Below are 25,429 nucleotides of genomic sequence, written 5' to 3'. Positions count from 1 at the left end.
ACAATAAAAACATATCGCAACTTTAAGCTGCTGTTCAGGGAAACGAGTGAGCGGGCGTTTCATTGTCATGTGCTTTTTCGCTATATCCGTGAAGCAGGATGCTGGTTAGCGCAATGCTACACTTTGAGAGGTGTTTTGAGGTGTAAGCAATCGTTTTGGAAAGGATTTAAGGTCGGGTATGGATGCACTGGGCAATTCTACGTGAAATGGATTACAAAAAAGTGGATATCGAAATACTGGTATTTGCCACTTATGTCGTGCTAGGATGGCATAAGTCCCCACGGTGCACCGGCCCACCGGAAGCCAGCTCCTAAAACGCTAGAGCTAAAACGCTTAAGCCACCCATCGTTAACCCTTGCCCGCACATGGGGGGGGGGGTTGCAACCCCCCTCCCCCAGGTAGGTTTTCTGCTCTGCATTCAACATTTTTAGAGCTAGAAGGCTGATTTTTCGTATAGTTGTTCCTCTATCCTTTCTTGATGTCCACTAACTATTGCAAGTTTCTGTGGTTTTTGGTTTCGGAGATATGACATTGTTCTTCAGGTCATGTCATGACCCAAATGACAAATATCCAACATCTTGCGTTGGCTACGGCTATGACACCTTGATTTCGGCCTTTTTTTGCCAGTCTTACCTCCCACCTATCATGGAACATGTTGTTTGACGATGTACAGATGTCAAGGTCAGGGTCGAGGTGAACCTAGGTCATCTAAAAACATTGCGCTTTAGGCTAGCTGAATTTACTTTTTGTGAAATATCTTCGACTGTATTTTTGGTAAAAGCTTCTCATTTCATGATCTAATGTAATATGGACACATAAACAATCGGTGTACACATCAGTATACACACAGACACGCACAGACATACAATACAAACACATATCATTGACCTTGACCTAACTTGACCTGAAATGACCTCAGCAGCAAAAACCTGGTCGGATAGTGTGACAAAGAGGTTCTAGCTTGCTTGGCACCACAAAATGGCATCGTCATCGGTATATGGTGAGCAGCGCACTTGATATCCAACGGTGACCCAAAACAGCAACATTTTTTAGTTTGACCTGACCTGGAGGGTCAATGACTGACCTGAGAAGGTAAAACTGGGTATCATTGGATTTGTCTCTTCCCAAAGAATCTTTTTGGTCTTTACCGCGAAGCTCTATTTCCAACAGGAACGAAATGGGAAGTATGCGCATCCGGCTGACCTTATCCTCACTTCTGTATGGAAATATGAAATTGCAAAAATAAATTACTGTATTAAAAATCGAGATATTTCGAGCACAGCTCTTCGTCGGTCGATTGTAATTATTTACACACATAACAGGCACACAATGTCGAATTCGTCTCAAGTTCTTCAGTAATGTCGCAGTAAGAAATTTAAATACACAGATCCCGTGCAAATTGATCACCCTAGTTCCTACCTTAAAAATATATCTAAACATAATTCCCCAGTTAAACTAGCAGTACATATATAGGTATCTTTCAAGAACCAATTCACACACATTTATATACATTATTTTGGAAGAAGCTGCCATGATGTAGTGTTAATGTTGATGATTGTTGATGTTGTTGTTCGATTCAATGAAAACTTCTACAAACAATCTGATGGGATAGCCATGGGATCCAGGATTGCGCCATCTCTGGCCATAGTGTTCATGGGGAAGCTGGAAGCAGAGGCACTGCAGGTGGACAGACCTCAGCCAGACATGTATGTTAGGTACATCGATGACATATGGTGTCTCTGGACGCACGGCAGCGAGGCGCTAACTGAATATCTGGCCTTCCTCAACTCGAGACATCCGGCCATTCAATTCACGATTGAGCGATCAGACCAGGACGGGACGCTGCCATACCTGGACACACTGATAAGCGTGCGACAGGACGGCTCGTACAGCACGGAGCTGTATTTCAAGCCCATGGCGGCACCGATCATTCTGCCGTATGACTCGGCACATGCCAGGTCTACAAAGAAGGCTGTGCTCACATCACAGATCACTAGGGCGATCCGTCTTGGCTCAGACACAGCGGCAAGAAAAAGAGGGCTCGAGAAGATACGTCATCTGTTTGTCAGTAATGGATATCCGATGAAGATGATCAAGGAGTACAGTTGGAGGGAAATGAAGAAACATGAAGAGAGAAGCAGAGACAGAGGAAGAGAACGACGGGAACGGCCAGATCAGCGACAACAGAACAAGAAGAAGCAAGGCACATATATCCGACTGCCCTTCGTTAATGACAAGGTGGCTGCTCAGGTGAAGAAGGTTGCAATCAACTCTGGATTACCAGTGGAGATAGCATGGACCACCAACAACACCCTGAAGAAACGACTGGTCAAGACACGACTGAACCCAGCCCCCTGCCCCTCGGGACGAAGGTGCTGTCATTCATGCCAGGCGGGGCTACAGTCCAAGTGCACGACCAAAAACGTGGTATATGAACTTACCTGCAGTCACTGCGGCGACACCTACATCGGAGAAACGAGCAGGCCAGTTAGACTCCGCTACAACGAGCATCGGAGGAACGGCATTAACAGAGAAGAGGACACTCCCCTAGGAGAGCATGCGCTGCATAAGCACCCTGAGATGGATCGACGCGACATCTCGGCGACGGCCAAAATCCTGCGTGTATGCAAAGACGAAGCGGATAGAAGAATCGCTGAATCCATCTTCATCCGAGACGCCAGGCCCAAAATTAACGATAACACTACATCATGGCAGCTTCTTCCAAAATAATGTATATAAATGTGTGTGAATTGGTTCTTGAAAGATACCTATATATGTACTGCTAGTTTAACTGGGGAATTATGTTTAGATATATTTTTAAGGTAGGAACTAGGGTGATCAATTTGCACGGGATCTGTGTATTTAAATTTCTTACTGCGACATTACTGAAGAACTTGAGACGAATTCGACATTGTGTGCCTGTTATGTGTGTAAATAATTACAATCGACCGACGAAGAGCTGTGCTCGAAATATCTCGATTTTTAATACAGTAATTTATTTTTGCAATTTCATATTTCCATACAGAAGTGAGGATAAGGTCAGCCGGATGCGCATACTTCTCATGATGATTTTCCTCAGAACGCTTAACCACTTACAAGGAACGAAATGGCGCGGGGGGTGGGGGTGGCAACCACTCCCCCCCCCCCCCATGTGCGTTCTAAGATGTAAGAATGGCATGTGCGGGCGAGGCATAAAGCTGTGGAGGGCTAAAACGATGAGTGGCCACTTTGCCCCGAGAAGCCGCTTTGCCCCACTCTCCCCTACAAACTTCATGATATCAAAAATCATATTATGATTATGAAAACCGACTTACAAAACAAGAGAATTGCGGAGATCATGCCTACCTAACTTGGTCTTACCCCTTAATTCAATATACCCTGAATCAGACATGTGCATGGATCCGAGAAAATGGATCTGGGATCTGATCCCACGGAACCTTATCTCGGATTCGACGGGATCATAGATATAGCTCTGTGATTTATCGAGAGATCCGTAGGAATCACAGATCCGAGTCTCATTTTTTGCTTGAGATCCAGTGGGCAGTGAGATCATAGATTCTCAATTATTTTTTGACAACACATATCCCAAAAAAAGCACTTCTTTCAACTCACAAGCGTTCTGTTTTAGTGATTTTATGTAATCGCACGTCATAATCCATTGTTTTGTGTTTTATTGGCATAGAAACCCTTTACAAGATGGTTTCAAATGTGGTGCATGATGGGTACCACTCAGATCATAGATCCATGTTCTAAATTTATCGTGAGACCATATGAGATCATAGATCCAAGATGTATTTTTCACGCCGGATTCGGTGGGATCATAGATCCCAACCTGTACTTTGCTTCGAGATCCACTGAGATCATAGATCCATCACTCGGATCCATCGACATGTCTGCCCTGAATCTACCTACCTGATTGGACTACCTGATACAAGTCTCTTTTTTTATTGTTTTTTTTTTGTATTTCAAACATGTATTCATGCAACTCAATACAAAATCACTGGTCACATTTAAATACAAAACAGTCGTTTATACAAAACATCACGAGCAAAATGTACAGCGCACACCTCAACTCCAACACTGTCCACATCTAACAACTAACACATGACGCCACAGGTCAATATCGCACTGAGGTCTGGTCCATGTGTCCGGGTACGCGTGAACCGAGTCCACGGCTATGGGACCGGGTCACGCCAATGCCCCCGAACGCAGTGCGCTCGTGCGGGCGCGCTCACGAACGCCCGGCGAGGGGCTTCCAACACGAGCTACACACATCAGACAGACGACAAACAGGCCAATTCCAGGAATCGCCGTGACGATGGACACTGTCTGCGGGATCACGGACACGAAATGAGCAAAGCTTTTTTTGTGATTTTGGTGTCTATTTATCCAGTGATTCAGCATAGCACAGAGTGAATAAAACTCAAAGCCACTTAGCAGTGAGAAACAAAATACACACTGCAGTACCAGATCACCAGCAGGCGCACCAGAATCACTCACATCGCACTAAAGTCACGACCAGCACACCAAAACCAGCATTACAGGCCCCGAAACGCTGTCACAGCTCTAATTTTCAGCAAAGGTCTCATCATACAACAATGCTCACAATGCCACTTTCAAAGTCACTCAAGGTCCGCTCACAACGGGCCGCGGGCCCCCGCCCGCACCCCCGGAAAATCATCTTTCCCGGGGGTGCCCCCTAACCACCGCCCGGGCGAGGGGAGCGCCGACCCGACCCGACGGGCCGGCGCCCCGCCCGCCCGGGCGGCCGACCGGTCCCTTTCAATTGGGGCCGGTACATACCCAGGTTGGCCCGGATGGGTCATAGGGGCGGGGGCCCAATGCTCGGCAAACTCAGGGCTCCGCCACAGGCCGGCGTTCAGTGATGTTAATCATATGATGTAATTTTTTTTTACAAACACTCGATACAGTAGCTGCAAGGCGGCGGCGACAGCACAGGCAGCAGCGGCGGCAGCGGCGGCGCGGGCAGAGGCCGCCGGGTTATACTGCACGTGTACATTAGGCAACAGCCTAATGTACAGGGCAGACGACGGCGCGTGGTTGGGGGGGGGGAGGGGGTATAATAACTTTGACGTCCCCAAGCTACATTATGGTGAATTATGTTTTACTTTGTATATTAGTATGTACGTAGGAATATTTTATGTGGGCATGTATAGTGTATACGTATGTCCTTATGAAGCAATGTAAATGTACGCATATGACGTATATATGTTACAGGCAATGTGTGGAATCAGGCATTCTATAGAATGCCTAGGCATTCTATAGAATGCCTAGGCATTCTATAGAATGCCTGACCGACCAGGCATTCTATAGAATCCCTAGGTATTCTATAGAATCCCTGACTGCTTAGGCATTCTATAGAATGCCTGGCTTAAGCTCCCAGGCATTCTATAGAATGCCTAAATATTTTGATTGTCCGAAACACACTTCGAAAATTAGGGGTCAGTGGCAGTAATGCTATTTGTTTACCTAATTTTCATTGTTGTCCTAGGCCGGTCGTCACCTCACACCATTTCAGGGCAATGAGCTGAGAGGAAGCGAGGGAGGTATTGGGCTATGCCGACCACCAAATGGTGCGCCGCAAGCAGCAGCTGATCCAATTCCGTTGGCACGGGAGAGCCACGGCGCAAGGCACGCAAGAGAGTCACAGGCCAACCAGTCGCTTAAACGGTTACCCTCGGAGGATTATGCTGCTACAGATACGAAGCTGCATTAGAAGAGTGTTGGCTGGGAGGGTGGACCGTAGGCTTGAATCGAAAGTGATTGCGAATGACGATGGCTTTGTTCTGATGTTGGAAATGAAGGTGAAAAATACACCAAAGGTCACATTTTATGTCGTTATAAGCACTTCGTGTAACGACTCTCAATATACATACATGGACAGCTCAACCTACACCGTAATGTCAGAGAATAACCTGAATAAATGGTTCATTATTCCACGTCTGGGCGGTGGCCCAGCCGTAACAAGAGCCGGATTAGGTGTTGTTCGATCTCCCCTTCCAGCTTGACTTCTGGGCCATGCGGTATTCGAAAGGTCGTCAAAGACTCAAAATTATGAAATTTTACTTCAGTTCTTCTTTGGCAATGTTCGAAAGGGTGCCATTTCTAAAACAAATAGCTAAGCCATTTTTTAGGTCAGCCCAATTTTTGTCCATTTTTGGCTCGTAGCCGTTTTCTCCAGTTTGACCTTAAATCAATTCCTTAGAAGGCAAACACCTCCAAAAATGGACGATTTGCCAATTTTTTCTGTGTAATTTTTTACCAAAGGCGTTTCCGATATTGACATTACCACCATCGTCTTTCTAGCGTTAAGATAAATACTCTGTACTCTCAGAATGAAATCCTGATACAATTTGACCTAATAAGGTCAGATTGAATACCTCACCGGAAAATTTGACTGAATGAACATTTGACTGAATGAACATAAATAGCTGACCGCAAGGTAGCCTGGCAGAAAATAATAATGTTACATGTCGTTCTGTGCTCGTAATCTTATACAACATACACTAATATGTTGGAAAGATTCGTGTATTTCCTAGGCATTCTATAGAATGCCTGAAAATCAGGCATTCTTTAGAATGCCTAGGGATTCTATAGAATCCCTGGTGGGTCAGGCATTCTATAGAATACCTAGGGATTCTATAGAATGCCTGGTCGGTCAGGCATTCTATAGAATGCCTAGGCATTCCATAGAATGCCTAGGCATTCTATAGAATGCCTGGCCGACCAGGCATTCTATAGAATCCCTAGGTATTCTATAGAATCCCTGACTGCTTAGGCATTCTATAGAATGCCTGGCATAAGCTCCCAGGCATTCTATAGAATGCCTAAGTATTTTGATTGTCCGAAACACACTTCGAAAATTAGGGGTCAGTGGCAGTAATGCTATTTGTTAACCTAATTTTCTTTGTTGGCCTAGGCCGGTCGTCACCTCACACCATTTCAGGGCAATGAGTTGAGAGGAAGCGAGGGAGAAATTGGGCTATGCCGACCACCAAATGGTGCGCCGCAAGCTGCAACTGATCCAATCCCGTTGGCACGGGAGAGCCACGGCGCAAGGCACGCAGGAGAGCCACAGGCCAACCAGTCGCAAACGGTTACCCTCGGAGGATTACGCCGCTACAGATACGAAACTGCATTAGAAGAGTGTTGGCTGGGAGGGTGGACCGTAGGCTTGAATCAAAAGTGATTGCGAATGACGGTGGCTTTGTTCTGATGTTAGAAATGAAGGTGAAGAATATACAAAAGGTCACATTTTATGTCGTCATAAGCACTTTGTGTAACGACTCTCAATATACATGGACAGCTCAACCTACACTGTAATGTCAGTGAATAAACTGAACAAATGGTTCATTATTCCACGTCCGGGCGGTGGCCCGGCCGTAACAAGAGCCGGATTAGGTGTTGTTCGATCTCCCCCTCCAGCTTGACTTCTGGGCCATGCGGTATTCAAAAGGTCGTCAAAATAATGAAATTTTACTCCAGTTCTTCTTTGCCAATGTTCGAAAGGATGCAATATCTAAAACAAGTAGCTAAGCCATTTTTAGGTCAGGCAAATTTTTGTCCATTTTTGGCTCGTAGCCGTTTTCTCCAGTTTGACCTTAAATCAATTCCTTAGAAGGCAAACACCTCCAGAAATGGACGATTTGTCAAACTTTTTTTTCTGTGTAATTTTTACCAAAGGCGTTTCCGATATTGACATTACCACCATCGTCTTTCTAGCGTTAAGATAAATACTCTGTACTTTCAGAATGAAATCCTGATACAATTTGACCTAATTAGGCTAGATTGAATACCTGACCGGAAAATTTGACTGAATGAACATGAATGACTGAATGAACATTTGACTGAATGAACATACTCGTAAATAGCTGACCGCAAGGTAGCCTGGCAGAAAATAATAATGTTACATATCGGTCTGTGCTCATAATCTTATACATACAACATACACTAATATGTTGGAAAGATTCGTGTATTTCCTAGGCATTCTATAGAATGCCTGAAAATCAGGCATTCTATAAAATGCCTAGGGATTCTATAGAATCCCTGGTGGGTCAGGCATTCTATAGAATACCTAGGGATTCTATAGAATGCCTGGTCGGTCAGGCACTCTATAGAATGCCTAGGCATTCTATAGAATGCCTGATTCCACACATTGCCTGTAACATATACATGTATATTCACGCGTGCATATACATGTACATAAAACATATATACATATATCATATATATATATATATAATATATATATATATATATATATATATATATATATATATATATATATATATATATATATATATATATATATATATATATATATATGCTGCATACGAGTTGCATATGCTCGTACATGTTTGTGTAAATTATTTTACTTACTATTGTGATATTTTACTTTTTTGTTCAATGTGCAATCCCCTCGTTCGCAGAACAAAAGGGTATACAATATTAATCTATGCTGTAATTCTTCTTTCGTTATCTGTGCGTAAGCATGTGTCCAGGGATTTCCATTTTTCCCTGAACTTCTCAGTTTGTCCATTTTTACGTGTTATATATTCTTCGGAAATAAAATCTCTTGAAAGGCATGTCTTGAAATGAATGAAATAAGGCAACTTCTGTGCACGTCTTGCCTCGTATATCACATATTTCGCCACCGTCACGCAGTGTGTTATCATTGGTATTTCATTATGCCCAAATAGTTTAGTTTTATTTGAAAGGTGACCTAACCTGTTGCTCGACATAAAATTGGAAACCTCATCCCAAAACCTGTCCAGTACTGGACACATTACGAATAAATGTTTCAATGTCTCTGGTTCTGACTCACAAAAGGTGCATTTGTTATTTTCCTGAACATTAATCATACTTAAGAAAACATTAGTTTTCAGGATACGCATAATCAGCTTAAAATGGAATGATATACCTATATTTGCTCGCGTTTACACCTTTTTCGATATTATAAACTGATAGCTTTTCAAAATTGCCAACATCAGAAATCCATTTCCTTTCTATTCTAGCGATGTCTTCGTGTGCTCTGGTGTCACTTCCAGCAATTTTTGTGAAATATCTCGTAAATGTTTTATTATTTAATAGGCACTGAACACGTGCTGGAAGCGCTGGTTGCATGTACCATCCTGGTGACTGTTGTTTTTTTTAAGAGGGCAGGCAAACTTTGCAAGAGTCCTTGGTACTCTAATGGGACACAGTTTATATTAAACTTTTCTTTAAATTGGTGCCATGTCATCAGCCTATTATTTTCGTACAAATCCCCAATAAATTTAACGCCCTTTCTTTCCCATCCTGCATACCTCTTCTTTTTAAATTTTGTTAGGTCTGACTTGAAAATATTGTAGCAAAGAAGACTGTCTTCTGAGCAGAACCTCATAGAAAAAAATATCCATGCGTTTATAACATCCTTCCAGAAAGGATTTAAGATATATTCAAGTTTTTTTCAGTTCCACGACACCGTAATTCCAAATAAAATCGTCATTTATTTTATTTGGTACAAGCGCATGCCACGTAGCTTTGTTTCCAGCAATGTGCCTTTTTGTCCACTTGATTTTCAGTGAATTCACAAACGATTCAATGTCTATCATTCCAAGACCGTTTTCGTTTACTGTTTGACAAAGGCGTGCTCTTTTTATCGGATTTCTTTGCGAGCCCCACACAAAGTTAAATAAGATGTTATTTATTTCCTTCATTGTTTTTTGACAAGGATTTGGTAGGGAGGCAAGAATATGAGTTATTTGTGATAGCAAAAGAGATTTAACTATGACAATTTTTCCAACCAGTGTTAGGTTGCGGCTTTGCCATGTTCTGATTATTCTTAACATCGCGTCTTTTTTTAGCTGTATATTTTCTTCCGTGATATTTGAGCACAGCGGGTTAAAAACAATACCGAGTAACTTCAGTTTTGTTACCCATCGTAATTCAATATCAGGGCAAATAATGTTTTCTTCAAGTGCCTTTTTTCAAATCCACATTGCGTGACATTTTGTTACATTTGGCTTTAAACCTGAGAATTTGGCGAACCAGCCCAGCTCGTTGAAAACGTTCCTCAAACTTTCTTCAGATCCATCAAGGAAAAATGTTGTGTCGTCTGCATATTGAATTATTTTTACTGTTGTATTACGTATTTTCATTCCTCTGATCATATTGCTATGTCTTATTATATTTGCAAGTATCTCAGCGCCTATGATAAAAAAGTAGCATGACACTGGGTCACCCTGTCGACAACCTCTTTCAAGATTTATCTGCCGCGTTGAAGCGTGTCCATTGTAAGTTATGCGCGATATGTTATCTTTGTGCAGACATTGGAAAATTTTGATAAAAGTAAAACTTAAGTTAAACTTTAACAAACATAATTCCAAGAACTTCCAGCTCATTACGTCAAAAGCGGACTTGAAGTCTACAGACAAAAGCATGCCATCCTGATTGTTTTTCTGGCTTTCCCATAATACATCATATACAACTCGGGTGTTCTCACCAATAAATCGTTTCTTTAAGAACGCCACTTGATCCTCATGAATAATAGAATTTAGAACTTGTTTGAGGCGGTTTGCTATGGTTGCGGAGAGAATCTTGTACGTTGAGTTTAGGAGCGTAATCGGACGCCAACTACTAATTAAATTTCGTGGTTTTGATGGTTTTGGAACTAAAGTAATTAGGCCTTCCCGTTGACTGACTGAAAGAGATCCTTTAGATAATCCATATCTTAGCGATTTGTAAACAAAGTACTTTATTTCTCCCCAAAATAATTTGTAAAATTCATACGGAAATCCATCAGAGCCAGGACTTCTATTATTTTGAAGTTTTTTCAGCGTTTCCCATAATTCTTCGACCGTTATATCTTTATCTAGTAATTCAGCCTCATTTTTTGTCAGTTTTGGACATTCAATTTTGTGGAGGTAATGTACCACCTCTGATATTACCTCTGATGATACAAGTCTCAGTGACGCTACTACAGCACGCGCTACCGTGTGGACGACCTCAGCAAGGCGCCCGTCCGTTCAGCCCCTCTGTGTTGCCCCGTCCAACCGCGTGCTACCGCTCCAACCGTGCTGCCTTCCGTCACAGTGGTGGAGTGCTGGTGTGGCGCCGGGTAGAGTCGGAGAGGTGCCTTCAGCCGCTGCCCTGCCAGAGGGTGATCCCGCCACCACAAGGCCAAGCTAGCAAAGGTAAGGAGTTGGGGATAGAAGCGGAGGTTTGATTATCGCTGTGGAAGTCACAAGTGCCATTTTCTTCCGTAATGTTGTATCGAGACCTATGCTCTGATCTGGAGTCATTCGTCATGCTCGGCCGTATATGTTCACCTGGGTGTACCGTTTTACAGACATTGATCAGTCGCATTCCTGATGTTCCCTCTACTCTGTCCTGCCTGTCGGATCGCTATATCAGCGCTGTAACCCGACCGAGGCGCCCTCTGGTCACAGCTGACCTGTTCATTCCGCCGCTAGATGGCAGCACCATCGAGCACATGGTAGGCACCGGCTCACAGCTCGGTCCAGCGACGCTGCAGGCGTCCTCCAGTGTAGGCCGGAGTCACGGCCCTCCGCCCAGCGCCGCCGAGTCGGTGGATTCTCCGTGACTCCGACTCCGACTCTGGACAGCCTCCTTCGCCCTCGCCGTCCAAGGTACGGGGTTCGTGCGACCTCTTGAAACCGTTTTCCGATTGCTCGGAATCCGTTTGAGCTGGATAGCTGAAATTTGGCCTACCTAACCTTTGGTTCCAGTCAGATGTTTGGTCATTTGTCAGGCTGTCTGACGTCATTGACGTCTGGCTCTCCATCAGAAAACCACTAAAAGAAAGTAGGGAGCTCACGATTATTCACTATTTGCGTTATATTTGTCGTTCATATGAATCACTTTATGTGTGGTTGGCCGCCTGCCCTCATTTGAATTCAACCTGGAAGCATGTTAAAGCATGCTTCCAGGCACCTTTATCTCATGCGGGCTGCTTGCTCCCTTGGAGCGGCACTGCTGCCCCCGAGGGAGCGCACCTGTGGCCGGGTGTAGCGGGTACTTAGGGGGGGGGGGGGGTGGGGGGGGGGGCTGGTCGGCCCGACCTTGGGGATAGGCTCAGTCCCGGTGACTCTGGGTGCCTGCTCAGACCAATGTCTCCCCCTTGTTCCTATCGTCCTTCCGGCTCTGAAATGGCCTTGTCAGACCGGAAGGGGCTAACCCAACGAAACAAAAACAAATGTTGTGGCCACTTAACTGTGATTTGCCCGTAATTGAATCAGCAAAATTCATGCTTAAAATCTTCCTTTGTATTCAGCTGACTCATCGTTCAGTGGCTCATCGACCAGTTCTCTTGACATATCGTCAGCCAATCGGTTACTGTGAAAGTAACATGCAATTACCAAATCTGATATATGCACGGACATGTTTGGGTGGGGCAAGCATCCATCAGATCCAATGCCTGACCTTCACAAAACACATAGAAAGTAAGTTTCTACATGACTGATAGTCTGATAGTGACTATTCATGACATACGAGGGTAACTAAACATGACATCAGTGCAATACAGTCACTCACCAAATCTTGCCCGTCAATTTGGCCACAAAAATGTCGACAAAAAAGGAACCAGCTCGGTCTCAAAACTGCGCCACGCCGCGTGTGCCGATCAGCTGTCGCCCTGCTGATCCAGCTGACCTAGTGGTGGCGGCCTTTTTGTGACACATCAGCACGCAACAACAATTACAAACAAGCAAACTTAAATCGCATTTGCATCCAATTCGAAAAACCCGTAGAGCAATTGGCTAGAGCAAATAGTTGGTCGAAGGTGATACAAAAACGGTAAGGAAATTGCAGTCCTTTCCGCATGCGATAGGATGACCGATAAACGATGAACGATAATTATGGCTGTTAAGTAAACCAGTTATCGTTATCGTATATCGCTAAATTTTCAAAATTATCGCTCATCCACTTACGCAAGTTACAAAAATTATGAACGATCAACGACAAAATGTAAAACGGGACGGTGAAAAAATGGAAGACGATCGACCGCGCGACAGTATGTGTGCGCAACCTGTTGCCATCTGCAAACTGTATAGATCTGCAAATAAATTGTAAGTACAATTATTTAAGCTGTATTTCTTATCGCTTTTGTTATCACTGTTAAAGACAATCATCGTTATCGTTGTATCATTTATCGTTTCGTTATCGCTGTTAAAAAAAAACAATTATCGTTATCGTTTCATCGTTTATCGTTTCGTTAACGCTAACCCGGTTTACATAGCATATTTGACGAGGCTCTAGCTCGTTAATTTGGCGATAATTTCGATGCAGTGGTCTACAGATATTTAAAGGGGATCATTTTATAAATTGTTAAGCACCATTGGCATCTTTTGCAACATCACGGACGGAGATATAAGCTTGCAACAAAGTCAATGTAAACCGGGTTGCTGTTAAAAAAACACACAATCATCGTTATCGTTTTATCGCTATTAATTTTAATTTTTTGAAAAAGAAAAAAATTATCGTTTATCGTTTATCGTTATCGCAAACCTTTCTTATCGTTTTATCGCAGATCCGAAAATTGTTTGTTTGTTTTTGTTGGGTTAGGCCCTTTCGGTCGACAAGACCATTGCAGAGCCGGAAGGATGATAGGAATTAGGGGGAGACATTGGTCTGGGCATGCACCCTAGTGAGTCGCCGGTGCTGAGCCCGTCCAGAGGACAGGCCACCCAGCCCCAAGGCACTCACTGCACCCGGCTACGGGGTGCGCTCCCTCAGGAGCAGCGGTGCCGCTCCAAGGGAGCAGCCCGCATGAGATAAAGTTGCCTGTCCAGCCCGGAGAGGGGTTGCGGCTTGGAGGAGAAGGATTTCAGTATCCTGAGGATAGAAGCACGGATAGGTGTCCGAAAATTAGCTGTCCTGGAAAGCACTGGGAAATTGGGATAAGACCAAAAAGAGATTCAGCTCTAACGCATAAATGAGGTAAGGCGTACTTCTGTTTCGTAGACTTCTCCATAGATGGCGCAGGTGACGAGCGCCTGAAGTTAGGCTGTCCCGCAATAACCGAACTTGTATCGCCGTCAATAGATGGCGGTAGTTGTCCACACCCGACGCAATACTGTGTGCAGGGTTTCAGTAACAACAAATATGCATGTTAACTACAGGCGACGGAACGGGAGGGGCACCATGCCCACCCCTCCCCCTTGATTTGGGAATTTTAACATTAGCCCATTATGGCCCACAACATAAACATTATGGGCGTTGCATGGAAAGAATGGGACCAAAAGTCGGCAGTGCCCCCCCCCCCCCTCAATGAAGGTGTTCCGCCGCTATTGATGTTAACGGCACGTTTACCGTAGTTTTTTCAATGCTCTAGTTAGTAGTTACCGTCCTTTACTATTAGAAATGGCTAAATTATCGCCAGTTTAGGTGTTTTACCGGCCGTTAACGTAAAGAGGAAGAGTCAATGAACACTCCTCCCCCCCCCCCCCACCGTTCAGATGTCCACCAATGAATTTGGTCCCATGCATTAGGCTGGGTGTCAAGGTCACCTGAAGGTCAGGTCATTGACCTTTGATGACCTCGGTTCACTTTTTCGAGTTTTACATGTTTCTAGGCCAGTTTTTTAAGCTGAATTCGAATTTAACAACCATATGAACGTTAACGAAGTAGTTTTGGTGACTTCGTAACATGTTACGAAGCTGTCAGAGGCGGTTGACACCTACTACGAATACCCGGTAGGACCCCTACTGGTTGACCCGACCTGACCTGACCCGACCTGGCCTAAATGCATGAAGACATCATCTGTGATAAAAACTAACATGAGATTCGTGATCAGCACCCCGAAAAACCCCATAGCAGCCACACTTTACGACATTCTAACAGGTCCCGATTTTCCAGACTTTTGGGTCATTGACCTGACCTGGAAGGTCAACTAATGGCCTAGGACCTTAAAATTGGATATCTTTGGCTTCCTCTCGTCACGGGCAACAAGCTCGTTTTTTCCGCGAAGCTCTAGCTCGATCAGGGGCGAAACGGCAGGGGGGGTCCAACGGACCCCCCCCCCCCCCTTTATACGTTCGCGGCTGGAAAAACACTAATACTAGGGGTTAACCCGCGCCCCGTAGGGCTACCGGCGGACCCTACCACCCGTAGGGGGGGGGGTGTTTCGGCCCCCCTGAGACCTCGGAAATTTACCGGCCGATTTTCAAAATTCAAGCGGCGTTTGATAGCCCCACCGGAGAACTACCTTGTGACCAAATTTCATTGACCTAGGTCAAACCGATGACGTCACAGGTCAGGTCAAATGTCAGATTTTCACCGTTCACAGGCATTTCAAGAAATGTGTTGTGAAATCGAGTAAATTGGTAAGTTATTGAAAACCATCGATGGTACTTTGTTCGTCAAACACATAATTCGCTATCTGAGGTCACTGATACCAGGTCAGGTCACAGAGGTCAGGTCACTAGGGGGTCACAATATGAAAGTGTCGTGTGATACATGTTTTATGGTCCATTTTACATGACAAATGCGATTATGTGGATCAGGCAGCCTTTGGGGTCAGTTTAGATTATGTTCCGGTGAAGGTCAGATCAAGGTCAGGTCAAATTAGGTCAAATTTCAAAGTTGATATTTTTGCATAAGGGTATCCATTCGATGCAGCTCGTCACGGGGAGTCCAATGGTGGTCTTTGTTTTGCCCTACGTGGTCTAGATTTGCCAAAAATTGAGTTTGAAAATTTGACGTCTTTTTTGAAGTTTTTTTTTTCGCTATAACTTGGCCAAAAAAGGAGATATCGATCTGAAATTTGGTATGTAGATAGAAGACGGTAGGTACTATCACATATATTCCGCTTTTTGGAACTCAAATTTTCTTTGGATTTTTTGGCTAATATGTCAAAAAATTGCATTTTTGATTTTTGGGGGTCAAAACTCAAAAATTTCAAAAATCCGAGATAATAGTTTTGTAGCCCTGTCAATTCTACAATTTTTATGTCTCGATCATTTTTCTGTGCCTTCAAAGCTGTAGGCCTGACAGCTCTTCTCGCGAAGGTCTTTTGGGTCGAAAATGGCAGAACATGACGTCATTCTGACGTCATTTGTGGCCAACCTATCATAGCCTCTGAAAATTTTTGGTCACAATGTGTAAAATAGATGCCCGGAGGGGTCCTGAAAGTTTGGTGGTGATATCTCCAGCCGTTTAGAAGATATCGACGGAAAAGGACAGGGGGGGGCCGAAACGCCCCCCCCCCCTACGGGGCGCGGGTTAAGAGACAAGTATTGAGACGGACACAACATATTCGGGTGGACACGTTTCGTTGAGAGAATTCTTCAACCCCCCTTTAGAAATGGAAGCAATACAAGCACACACAAGAATAAAATATAATTTATTCTTGTGCGTGTTTGTATTTTTTTCATTTCTGAAGGGGTGTTGAAGAACAGCACCATCGAGCACATCGTAGGCACCGGGTCACAGCTCGGTCCAGCGACGCTGCAGGCGTCCTCCAGTGTAGACCGGAGTCACGGCCCCCCGCCCAGCGCCGCGGAGTCGGTGGATTCTCCGTGACTCCGACTCCGACTCTGGACAGCCTCCTTAGCCCTCGCCGTCCAAGGTACGGGCTTCGTGCCACCTCTTGAAACCGTTTTCCGATTGCTCGGAATCCGTTTGAGCTGGATAGCTGAAATTTGACCTACCCGACCTTTGATTCCAGTCAGATGTTTGGTCATGTGTCAGGTTGTCTGACGTCATTGACATCTGACTCTCCACCAGAAAACCACTAAAAGAAAGTAGGGAGCTCACGATTATTCACTATTTGAGTTATATTTATCGTTCATATGAATCACTATATGTCTGGTTGGCCGCCTGCCCTCATTCAACCTGGAAGCATGTTAAAGCATGCTTCCAGGCACCTTTATCTCATGCGGGCTGCTTGCTCCCTTGGAGCGGCACCGCTGCCCCCGAGGGAGCGCACCTGTGGCCGGGTGCAAGGCGCCGGGTGTAGTGAGTACTTGGGGGGGGAAGGGGGGCTGGTCGGCCTGACCTTGGGGATAGGCTCAGTCCCGGTGACTCTCTAGGGTGCCTGCCCAGACCAATGTCTCCCCCTTGTTCCTATCATCCTTCCGGCTCTAGAATGGTCTTGTCAGAACGGAAGGGGCTAACCCAACGAAACGAAAACAAATATGCATGTTAACTATAGGCGGCGGAACGGGGAGGGCACCGTGCCCACCCCCTCCCCCTTGATTTGGGAATTTTAACATTAGCCCTATGGGCGTTGCATGGAAAGAATGGGACCAAAAGTCGGAAGTGCCCTCCCCCCCCCCTCCTTAATTGAAGGTGTTCGGCCGTTATTGATGTTAACGGCATATTTACCGTAGTTTTTTTTTTTTCAATGCTGTAGTTACCGTCCTGTACTTTTAGAAATGGCTAAATTATCGCCAGTTAAGGTGTTTTACCGGCCGTTAACGTAAAGAGGAAGAGTCAATGAAATTGAACACTCCCCCCCCCCCCACCGTTCAGATTTTGATAGAGCTAGAGGTTCCTGGAAATTACTAGCGTCCCCTCTCTGACTAAATAGTACCCGATTGTACGAGTATGGTGACGTTTGGAAGGTCCTAGTTCATTGGTTGGGCATTCCGGGGCTAGGCTGGCGACCCAAATGTCGGGAACATTGTAACTGCTAAAACTTTCTAGGGATGTTGTGCTGCCTTTTGTTTTTGAAGTCCTCATTTCGATATTGGCATTTGCTATAATCACAGATGAGCTATTCATGCACATAGCTTAGGTCGCGACTTTGGCGGATCCTAGGGGAGGGGGGGGGGCAATTGGACCATGACCCATATCACTCACGATATCACTTTTTGAGTGTGCCTATTGAATTATATGAATAAAATGACCCATAAAACATGTGGCGCACATGCGCTTTTCTATATTTAGTTCTTAGTAACCTGACCTGATCTTGACCTTGACCTTTGCATGATATTGTTTGCAACGAATATTATCTTGGTAGCTTAAGAACACGTTTTGGGCAATCAGTCTCAGTTCATTCTTCGGCAACTACGGTGCAAGGCCGATACTGTAGAAACTTGCATTTTGTACCCTTGACCTGACCTCTGAAATACTTAAGCAAAAAAAGTTGGCTCTTAAGATCCATCTTGTTGAGAGCTTTCGATTGCCGTTTTCCCCGTCTTTCTACGACCATCGGATCACAAGTCAGATAGGGGGCAGAACCTGCCCCCCCCCCCCCCCCCCAAGCAGGGCGCGTATGGCTGAATAGCCCAGCGGGGCGCGGGTTAAAACAGCTAATGACAAAATCCCTAGCGTCAAAATATCTAGTGAAGCTAAATATTTAGTAGATGAAAGTAGCTAGTACCTACAAAGTGCGAGCAGTTACAGTGGCGTATCCAGGGGGGAGGCCAAGAGGCCATGGCCTCCCCCTTTGGGATCACGCATGCAAGTGAACCCTTTGGATCACTTGAGTGCAGTGACGTACCCAAGGGGGGGGGGGGCCTGAGGTCCAAGGATGACTCAGGGGGACCAGCGTGACGAAGGCGTTCTGGGTCTCCTTGCCTTAATTCCAGTACTAGACAGAACGTCTTTTACTCGGAAGAAAAACTGATATCAAAGAGCAGTGGCGTATCCAGGATCTTGAAAAGGGGGAGGCCAAACCTGCTCAAGGGGCCCCACCCTTACCTTAGGGGCCCCAGTGGTAGCATACTTAAACCACGCACAGGTGCGGTTTTTTGCCACTTTTGCTATGTGAGGGAGCCCTTTTAGGCACACTTGGCAATCTAAAAACTCTGAAGGCTCATTTTGGCCTCTGAAAGCCTCTCTTCGGCGACAGAGTGAACGACTCTGGCCTCAGCCGGCCCTATAATGGCCTCAGGAGACCCATGCTGACCTCGCAGGGCCCCACGCTGGCTCTTTGGAGCCTTTGAGTCAGTCTGATGGCCCTATGCCGCTCTCGAACCCACGCCGGTCTCTAGAAGCCCATGCTGCCCTCTGAGGGTTCCGCGCCGGCTTCTAAGGGCCACTCATACCTCAAGGGGCTCAAACATGCATAAGATATGAAGTATGGCTGCCGAGGCCCTCAAAGTGGCCTCTAATGGCCCGACGCCAGCCTATGAAGACCCCGTGCTGGCTTCTGAGGGCCCAGCACCAGCGCACACTGGGCCGATCGCCAGGTCTAGCACGACATGGGTAAAAAATCGAACTTTGTGGATGTGCCAGCCCATACCAATTTGCTCAAAAATGACCATACTACATTGCTGTGGTCTTTGTTTTCCAACACAATTGCTATTTCATGGCGAAAACTCAGCTTAAACACGAACTTCGGAATCGTTTGGACCGAACTCGTCCCCGCACTCTTCGACAACGTATCTTTGATCCACGAAAACAATCACAATTTGAGGAGGAATTCCACATTTATATATATCAAACGATAGCTCCGGGTGTGCAGAACACACATAACCACATGAAAATGGCGAACTCTTACTTAATAATGATGTATTGGCACCGCAAAGATTTAAAGACGAAAATATAATTTCACGTAATTGATGTCACACACAAATAGACTTTTAAAAAAAGTACCGCAGAGTACCGCTTCGAAAATTTCGCTACATGTCAATGATTCATTGCACTACAAGATCCAACAGTCATTTTTTGCGACTTTTTGCGACTTTGGATGTAGCAGCCAAACATCAACCCGCGCCGGACCGGTGCTCGGCATCAAACGCGCCGGGCCGGGAGGTGTTGATTGAACACTCCCATTCTAACTCGGCTCTTGGGCCACATAGCGACACGTATTAAGTGGCATTCGTAAGAGCGCCAGAAATTCCAGAAGGAGTAATTAGTCATTTCTAGGTCAGGTCAAAGGTCACGTCACCAGAGGTCATCAAAGGTAAAATGTTGCATATATCAACATTTCTCTAAAACCGGCCCTTACCTCGGGGACCAATAGAGCTACATCGTCGCGGAAAAGTGCATTCAATTGCTCTTTTAGCGGTCTTTCTGAAATAAGCCCTCAGATTTGGCTTAACCCTCGCCCCTAGTGGTGTTTTTCCAGCCGCGAACGTATGGAAGGGGTCCGTTGGACCCCCCGCCGTTTCGCCCCTGATTGAGCTAGAGCTTCGCGGAAAAGACGAGCGTGTTGCCCGTGACAAGAGGAAGCTGATGATACCCAATTGTAAGGTCCTAGGTCATCGGTTGACCTTCCAGGTCAGGTCAATGACTCAAAAGTCGGGAAAATCGGGACCTGTTAGAACGTCGTAAAGGGTGGCTGCTATAGGCTTTTTGGGTGCTGATCACGAATATAATGTTATTTACGATCATAGATGATGTCTTCATACATTTAGGCCAGGTCGGGTCAGGTCAGGTCAGGTCAACCAGTAAGGGTTTTGCCGGGTATTTGCAGTAGGTGGCAACCGCCTCTGACAGCTTTGTAACATGTTACGAAGGCACCAAAGAGTAAATGTTCAAATGGTTGCTAGATTCGAATTCAGCTCCAAAAACTAGCCTAGAAACATGTAAAACTCGAAAAAGTGAACCAAGGTCATCAAGGGTCAATGACCTTACCTGACCTTCTGGTGACCTTGACATCCACCCTAATGCATGGGAGCAACATAATATCCCATGTTTGAACGCCTTAAACCAAGAAAAGACTGCAAACCCGCGGCTAATGCGAGCCGATATACGCTGAATCGCGACTCCGGCCAAACATGGTCTCGAAAGCAGGTCACAGGTCAAAGATCATTAAGGTCAGGGTCATGAAATTTTCAGGTTAGCTGTAAAAGTAGTTATCGCGAAGGTACTGAAAGTTTCGTTGCGATCGGCCGCTTTTTACGCGAATTACTCGCGAAAAACCAAGGGTTCCGTTCGAGGATTCAGGCCCTGTCGCGCTAGAATGGCATATCGGCCCACTGTGCAGCGTCTGAAGTCAGATGACAGCTGGCCCCACGCTTGCCTCACAGGGTTCACGCTGGTCACAGAGGGCCTCACACTGGCCTCAGAGGGCTCCACATTGTCTTCAGAGGGCCCCAAGCTGGTCTCAGTGGCCAGTGGGTCCCAAACTGACTACAGAAGGCCCCACGCCGCTGGGTTTAGAGGACCCCAAGCTGGACATAGACACTAGACAGCCCCATACTGAACATGAGGGTCCCACACTGGCCTTAGAAGGCCCCACACTGTCCTTAGAAAGCCCCTTAATGGACTTAGAGGGCCCCACGCTGGCCTTATAGGGCTCCACGGCTGGCCTTAGAGGGCTACACGCTGGCTCCTTAGGGGTCCAACTTCCACGCCAGCGTCAAAGGGTCCCACGCCCAAGTCTAAGCTTCTGTAGGACCGCCGAAGCGGCCTCTGAGGGCCCCCACGCTAGCCTCTGGGGCTCGGTCTCAGCCTCTGAGGGCCCTGAGACGGCCTATGAGGGCCCTACGCCGGCCTCTGACTTCTGAGGGCCATCAAACGGCAAATTTAAGGTAGTTTGAAGTAGTTGACTTTATTTAATGACTTAATGATGTAATGACTTTATTTAAGTCTGGACCAGTACTTCGGATAAGGCCCTGAAGGTCGTTTCTCTTGGGACACCCAAGCATGCACGTACCCAGGATTTCGTCCAGGAGGGGACAACCTGCTCTCGAAGGGGCCCCGGGTTACCTGGGGGGCCACTGTCAACCCAGGCAGGGACGTATCCAGAACATTTCGATGGGGGGGATTGGGCACGGTGGGTCCGGTCCCCCTTGCGGACGGGCCCCTCTGTCTGTCTGTCTGTCTCACTGTCTGCCTGCCTGTCTGTCTGTCTAAGCCCTGAAAAAAATGCGGAAAATTGGCAGATAAAAGTATCATTTTGCCTGAGAAATGTGCATAAAATGCACGGTTTTTTTATGAAGAAGCGAAGCGAGCGAGCCCCTCAGAGTCGCCGATGTTGGTCCCTCAGACGTGTCTGTGAAAGGCCGTCAAATGCGCTGGTGTGGAGTCCACACAGGCGCCGTTGTGGGGGTCTTAGGCTTAGAGATGCTGGTAGGGGCCGTCATAGGCATGTATGGGGCCCTGAAAGTTACTAGTGGCCCTTCATAGGCCGGCAAGGGAACCTCAGATGCCGGTAAGAGGCCCTCAGAGTCACCGGTAAATGGCCGTTAGATGCGCTGGTATAGGGCCCCCGGAGGCGCCGATGAGCGGGCCTTCAGAGCCGCCGATGTAGGCCGTTAAGGTTGTAATTGCACGACCACGTCATATTTATTCCATAGTTTTGTGTCACTTATTGGCATAGGAACCCTTTACAACATGGTTTCAAATGTGGTGCATGATGGGATCCACTCATATCATAGATCCATGTTCTTAATTTATCGTCAGATCATATGAAATCATAGATCCAAGATGTATTTTTCACACCGGATTCGGTGGGATCATATGTAGATCCCAACCTGTACTTTGCTTCGAGATCCACTGAGATCATAGATCCATCACTCGGATCCATGGACATGTCTGCCCTGAATCTACCTACCTGATTGGACTACCTGATACTAGTCTCAGTGACGCTACTACAGCACCCGCTACCGTGTGGACGACCTCAGCAAGGCGCCCGTCCGTTCAGCCCCTCTGTGTTGCCCCGTCCAACCGCGTGCTACCGCTCCAACCGTGCTGCCTTCCGTCACAGTGGTGGAGTGCTGGTGTGGCGCCGGGTAGAGTCGGAGAGGGGCCTTCAGCCGCTGCCCTGCCAGAGGGTGATCCCGCCACAAGGCCAAGCTAGCAAAGGTAAGAAGTTGGGGATAGAAGCGGAGGTTTGATTATCGCTGTGGAAGTCACAAGTGCCATTTTCTTCCGTAATGTTGTATCGAGACCTATTCTCTGATCTGGAGTCATTTGTCATGCTCGGCCGTATATATTCACCTGGGTGTACCGTTTTACAGTCATTGATCAATCGCATTCCTGATGTTCCCTCTACTCTGTCCTGCCTGTCGGATCGCTATATCAGCGCTGTAACCCGACCGAGGCGCCCTCTGGTCACAGCTTACCTGTTCATTCCGCCGCTAGATGGCAGCACCATCGAGCACATCGTAGGCACCGGCTCACAGTTCGGTCCAGCGACGCTGCAGGCGTCCTCCAGTGTAGACCGGAGTCACGGCCCTCCGCCCAGCGCCGCCGAGTCGGTGGATTCTCCGTGACTCCGACTCCGACTCTGGACAGCCTCCTTAGCCCTCGCCGTCCAAGGTACGGGGTTCGTGCCACCTCTTGAAACCGTTTTCCGATTGCTCGGAATACGTTTGTGCTGGATAGCTGAAAGTTAGCCTACCTGACCTGTGATTCCAGTCAGATGTTTGGTCATTTGTCAGGCTGTCTGACGTCATTGACGTCTGACTCTCCATCAGAAAACCACTAAAAGAAAGTAGGGAGCTCACGATTATACACTATTTGCGTTATATTTATCGTTCATATGAATCACTTTATGTGTGGTTGGCCGCCTGCCCTCATTTGAATTCAACCTGGAAGCATGTTAAAGCATGCTTCCAGGCACCTTTATCTCATGCGGGCTGCTTGCTCCCTTGGAGCGGCACCGCTGCCCCCGAGGGAGCGCACCTGTGGCCGGGTGTAGCGAGTACTTGGGGGGGGGGGGGGAGGGGGGCTTGAACTTCGGGATAGGCTCAGTCCCTGCGACTCTCTAGGGTGTCTGCCCAGACCAATGTCTCCCCCTTATTCCTATCATCCTTCCGGCTCTGAAATGGCCTTGTCAGACCGGAAGGGGCTAACCCATCGAAACAAAAACAAATGTTGTGGCCATTTAACTGTGATATGCCCGTAATTAATTCAGCAAAATTCATGCTTAAAATCTTCCTTTGTATTCAGCTGAGTCATCGTTCAGTGGCTCATCGACCAGCAGGGCCTCGGCTAACATGTTAACTGGTGGGCCAAATGGCCCACCAGTGACCCGAAATGGCCCACCAGCCTCAAAGATTTGGCCCACCAGTAATTTTCCGAAAAATCTAAGTTTTCACATTTCAAATTGAACTAGCAGATCTTATCGTACATTTTCAGGCTGTAAAGTACCCATCGGTGAAACATATTGTGAAAAAACTTCAACCTATTGTTTGCAATATCCTCTTGGGGTAAAAAGTGGAAGAGCAGACCAGTTCAGACGGTCGGGGATAAGCCATCTGTATCTGTAAGAATCTTGGATAAGCCTGCGAGCGATCTCACACGGCTCGCCGATAGACACGATATAAGCCAGAGTCAAACTAGAGGTAGTATCGGAGACTTCCAGCCGATTGAAGTCTGCAAGTATGCGTCTTCACGACCGGTATGATGCTTGCAGTCACACATCTGACCAGTCGGACGAATTTCGAACCGTTCACAGTCAGCGTTCCAAAAATTTCTCATTTGGGCTGAAGATGACACTCAAGAATAAGAATGGATAATTTTCCACTCTCACATTTCGGGTGGCTAGAATTTTCCACTCAGACACCCAAGACAAATCTGAAGTTTGGGACACTGTTTAGTGTTGTGTTCACCAGAAGTGTACATAACTGTTCTTTTTTAGAAAATATTAGGGTTGCGCAGTGCGCTTGGGCTTTTGAGTCAATTCTTTTCCATGCGACACCAATAGGCTTAATGATCATTTTCAGAGATGTTGGGGGTTGCTGCTACAACTCTCTTTTGGGGTTCCTGCTACAACCCACTTTATATAGGTACAGGTCTCGCGGGTTTTAGCGGTAGGTTTTGCACCTAGAGAATTTAGTGTACTTCAGGCTATATCTTCGTCGTCTTAAGCTTTTAAGTGTTGAAGATGCAATCGACTTGTTGGGTAACAAGCCGGCCATGATCGTGTAAAATGGCTTCATCGTAGATCGATTAGTTTCTGAGATATAACCGGAAATGTAAAAGTGCAAAACCTACCGCTTAATCTCGCGAGACCTGTACATACATGTTACAACATACCCCACCCGGCTCTGATACAACATGTACAGTCACCAGCACTTGCTACTAATCACCTCGTTTTTGTTCAGTAGTTTGAAGACCGATCAATTCTCAGACGCGCAAGATACGTCAAACGATCCGTTTGGTCCTCCGATTTTCGAATATCTAACTTGTTTTTGTATATTCGAAGCATTTTGGGATGGAGAGCCAAAAAACTTCTTTTCTGCCCTTAAGTGTGCCCCAAGAACTCGTAGAACCTAGCCCCGCCTCTGATCCACAGACCACTAGTGCCATCTCTTGTCAGCCGAACAAGCCGCAGAAGTAAATAATGTCACGTGACCTTTGCACACGCTACAATTACTACGCAGCTCTAGTGGGAGAAGCGGGGCGGAGGCGTGGAGGGGGACGCGATCGGTCGGCTGGGGTCAGGTCGCCGAGGTCAGGGCGGTGTTTCACGGGACGCTGCTACCACGCTACTATCAAATTGCGCGAGCTGACGTCACACTTGTGGTAGTGTTGGAGCAATGGGCCTGTTGATGTTTCCATGGAA

General features: G+C 46.4%; 2 protein-coding genes across 2 annotated transcripts; both read left to right on the top strand.

Annotated features, from left to right (window-relative positions):
• The first annotated feature begins 1,614 nt into the window (after nt 1–1,614).
• LOC122385689 lies at nt 1,615–2,730 on the top strand. The gene has a single exon (XM_043374137.1). The coding sequence runs from the start codon at nt 1,615–1,617 to the stop codon at nt 2,728–2,730; it is 1,116 nt and encodes a 371-aa protein (XP_043230072.1).
• An 11,224-nt stretch (nt 2,731–13,954) lies between these two features.
• LOC122385688 lies at nt 13,955–23,178 on the top strand. Its single transcript, XM_043374135.1, has 4 exons — nt 13,955–13,959; nt 16,403–16,588; nt 22,625–22,722; nt 23,002–23,178. Exons 1-4 carry the CDS (start codon nt 13,955–13,957, stop codon nt 23,130–23,132), a joined length of 420 nt encoding a protein of 139 aa, XP_043230070.1. The 3' UTR covers nt 23,133–23,178.
• The last annotated feature ends 2,251 nt before the right edge of the window (nt 23,179–25,429 follow it).

Source organism: Amphibalanus amphitrite, unplaced genomic scaffold (genome assembly GCF_019059575.1).
Source record: "Amphibalanus amphitrite isolate SeventyFive unplaced genomic scaffold, NRLGWU_Aamphi_draft 000227F_arrow, whole genome shotgun sequence".
Lineage (NCBI taxonomy): Eukaryota > Metazoa > Arthropoda > Thecostraca > Balanomorpha > Balanidae > Amphibalanus > Amphibalanus amphitrite.
Note: the sequence above shows the minus strand (reverse complement) of the source record. Positions and strands in the feature narration are given on the sequence as shown.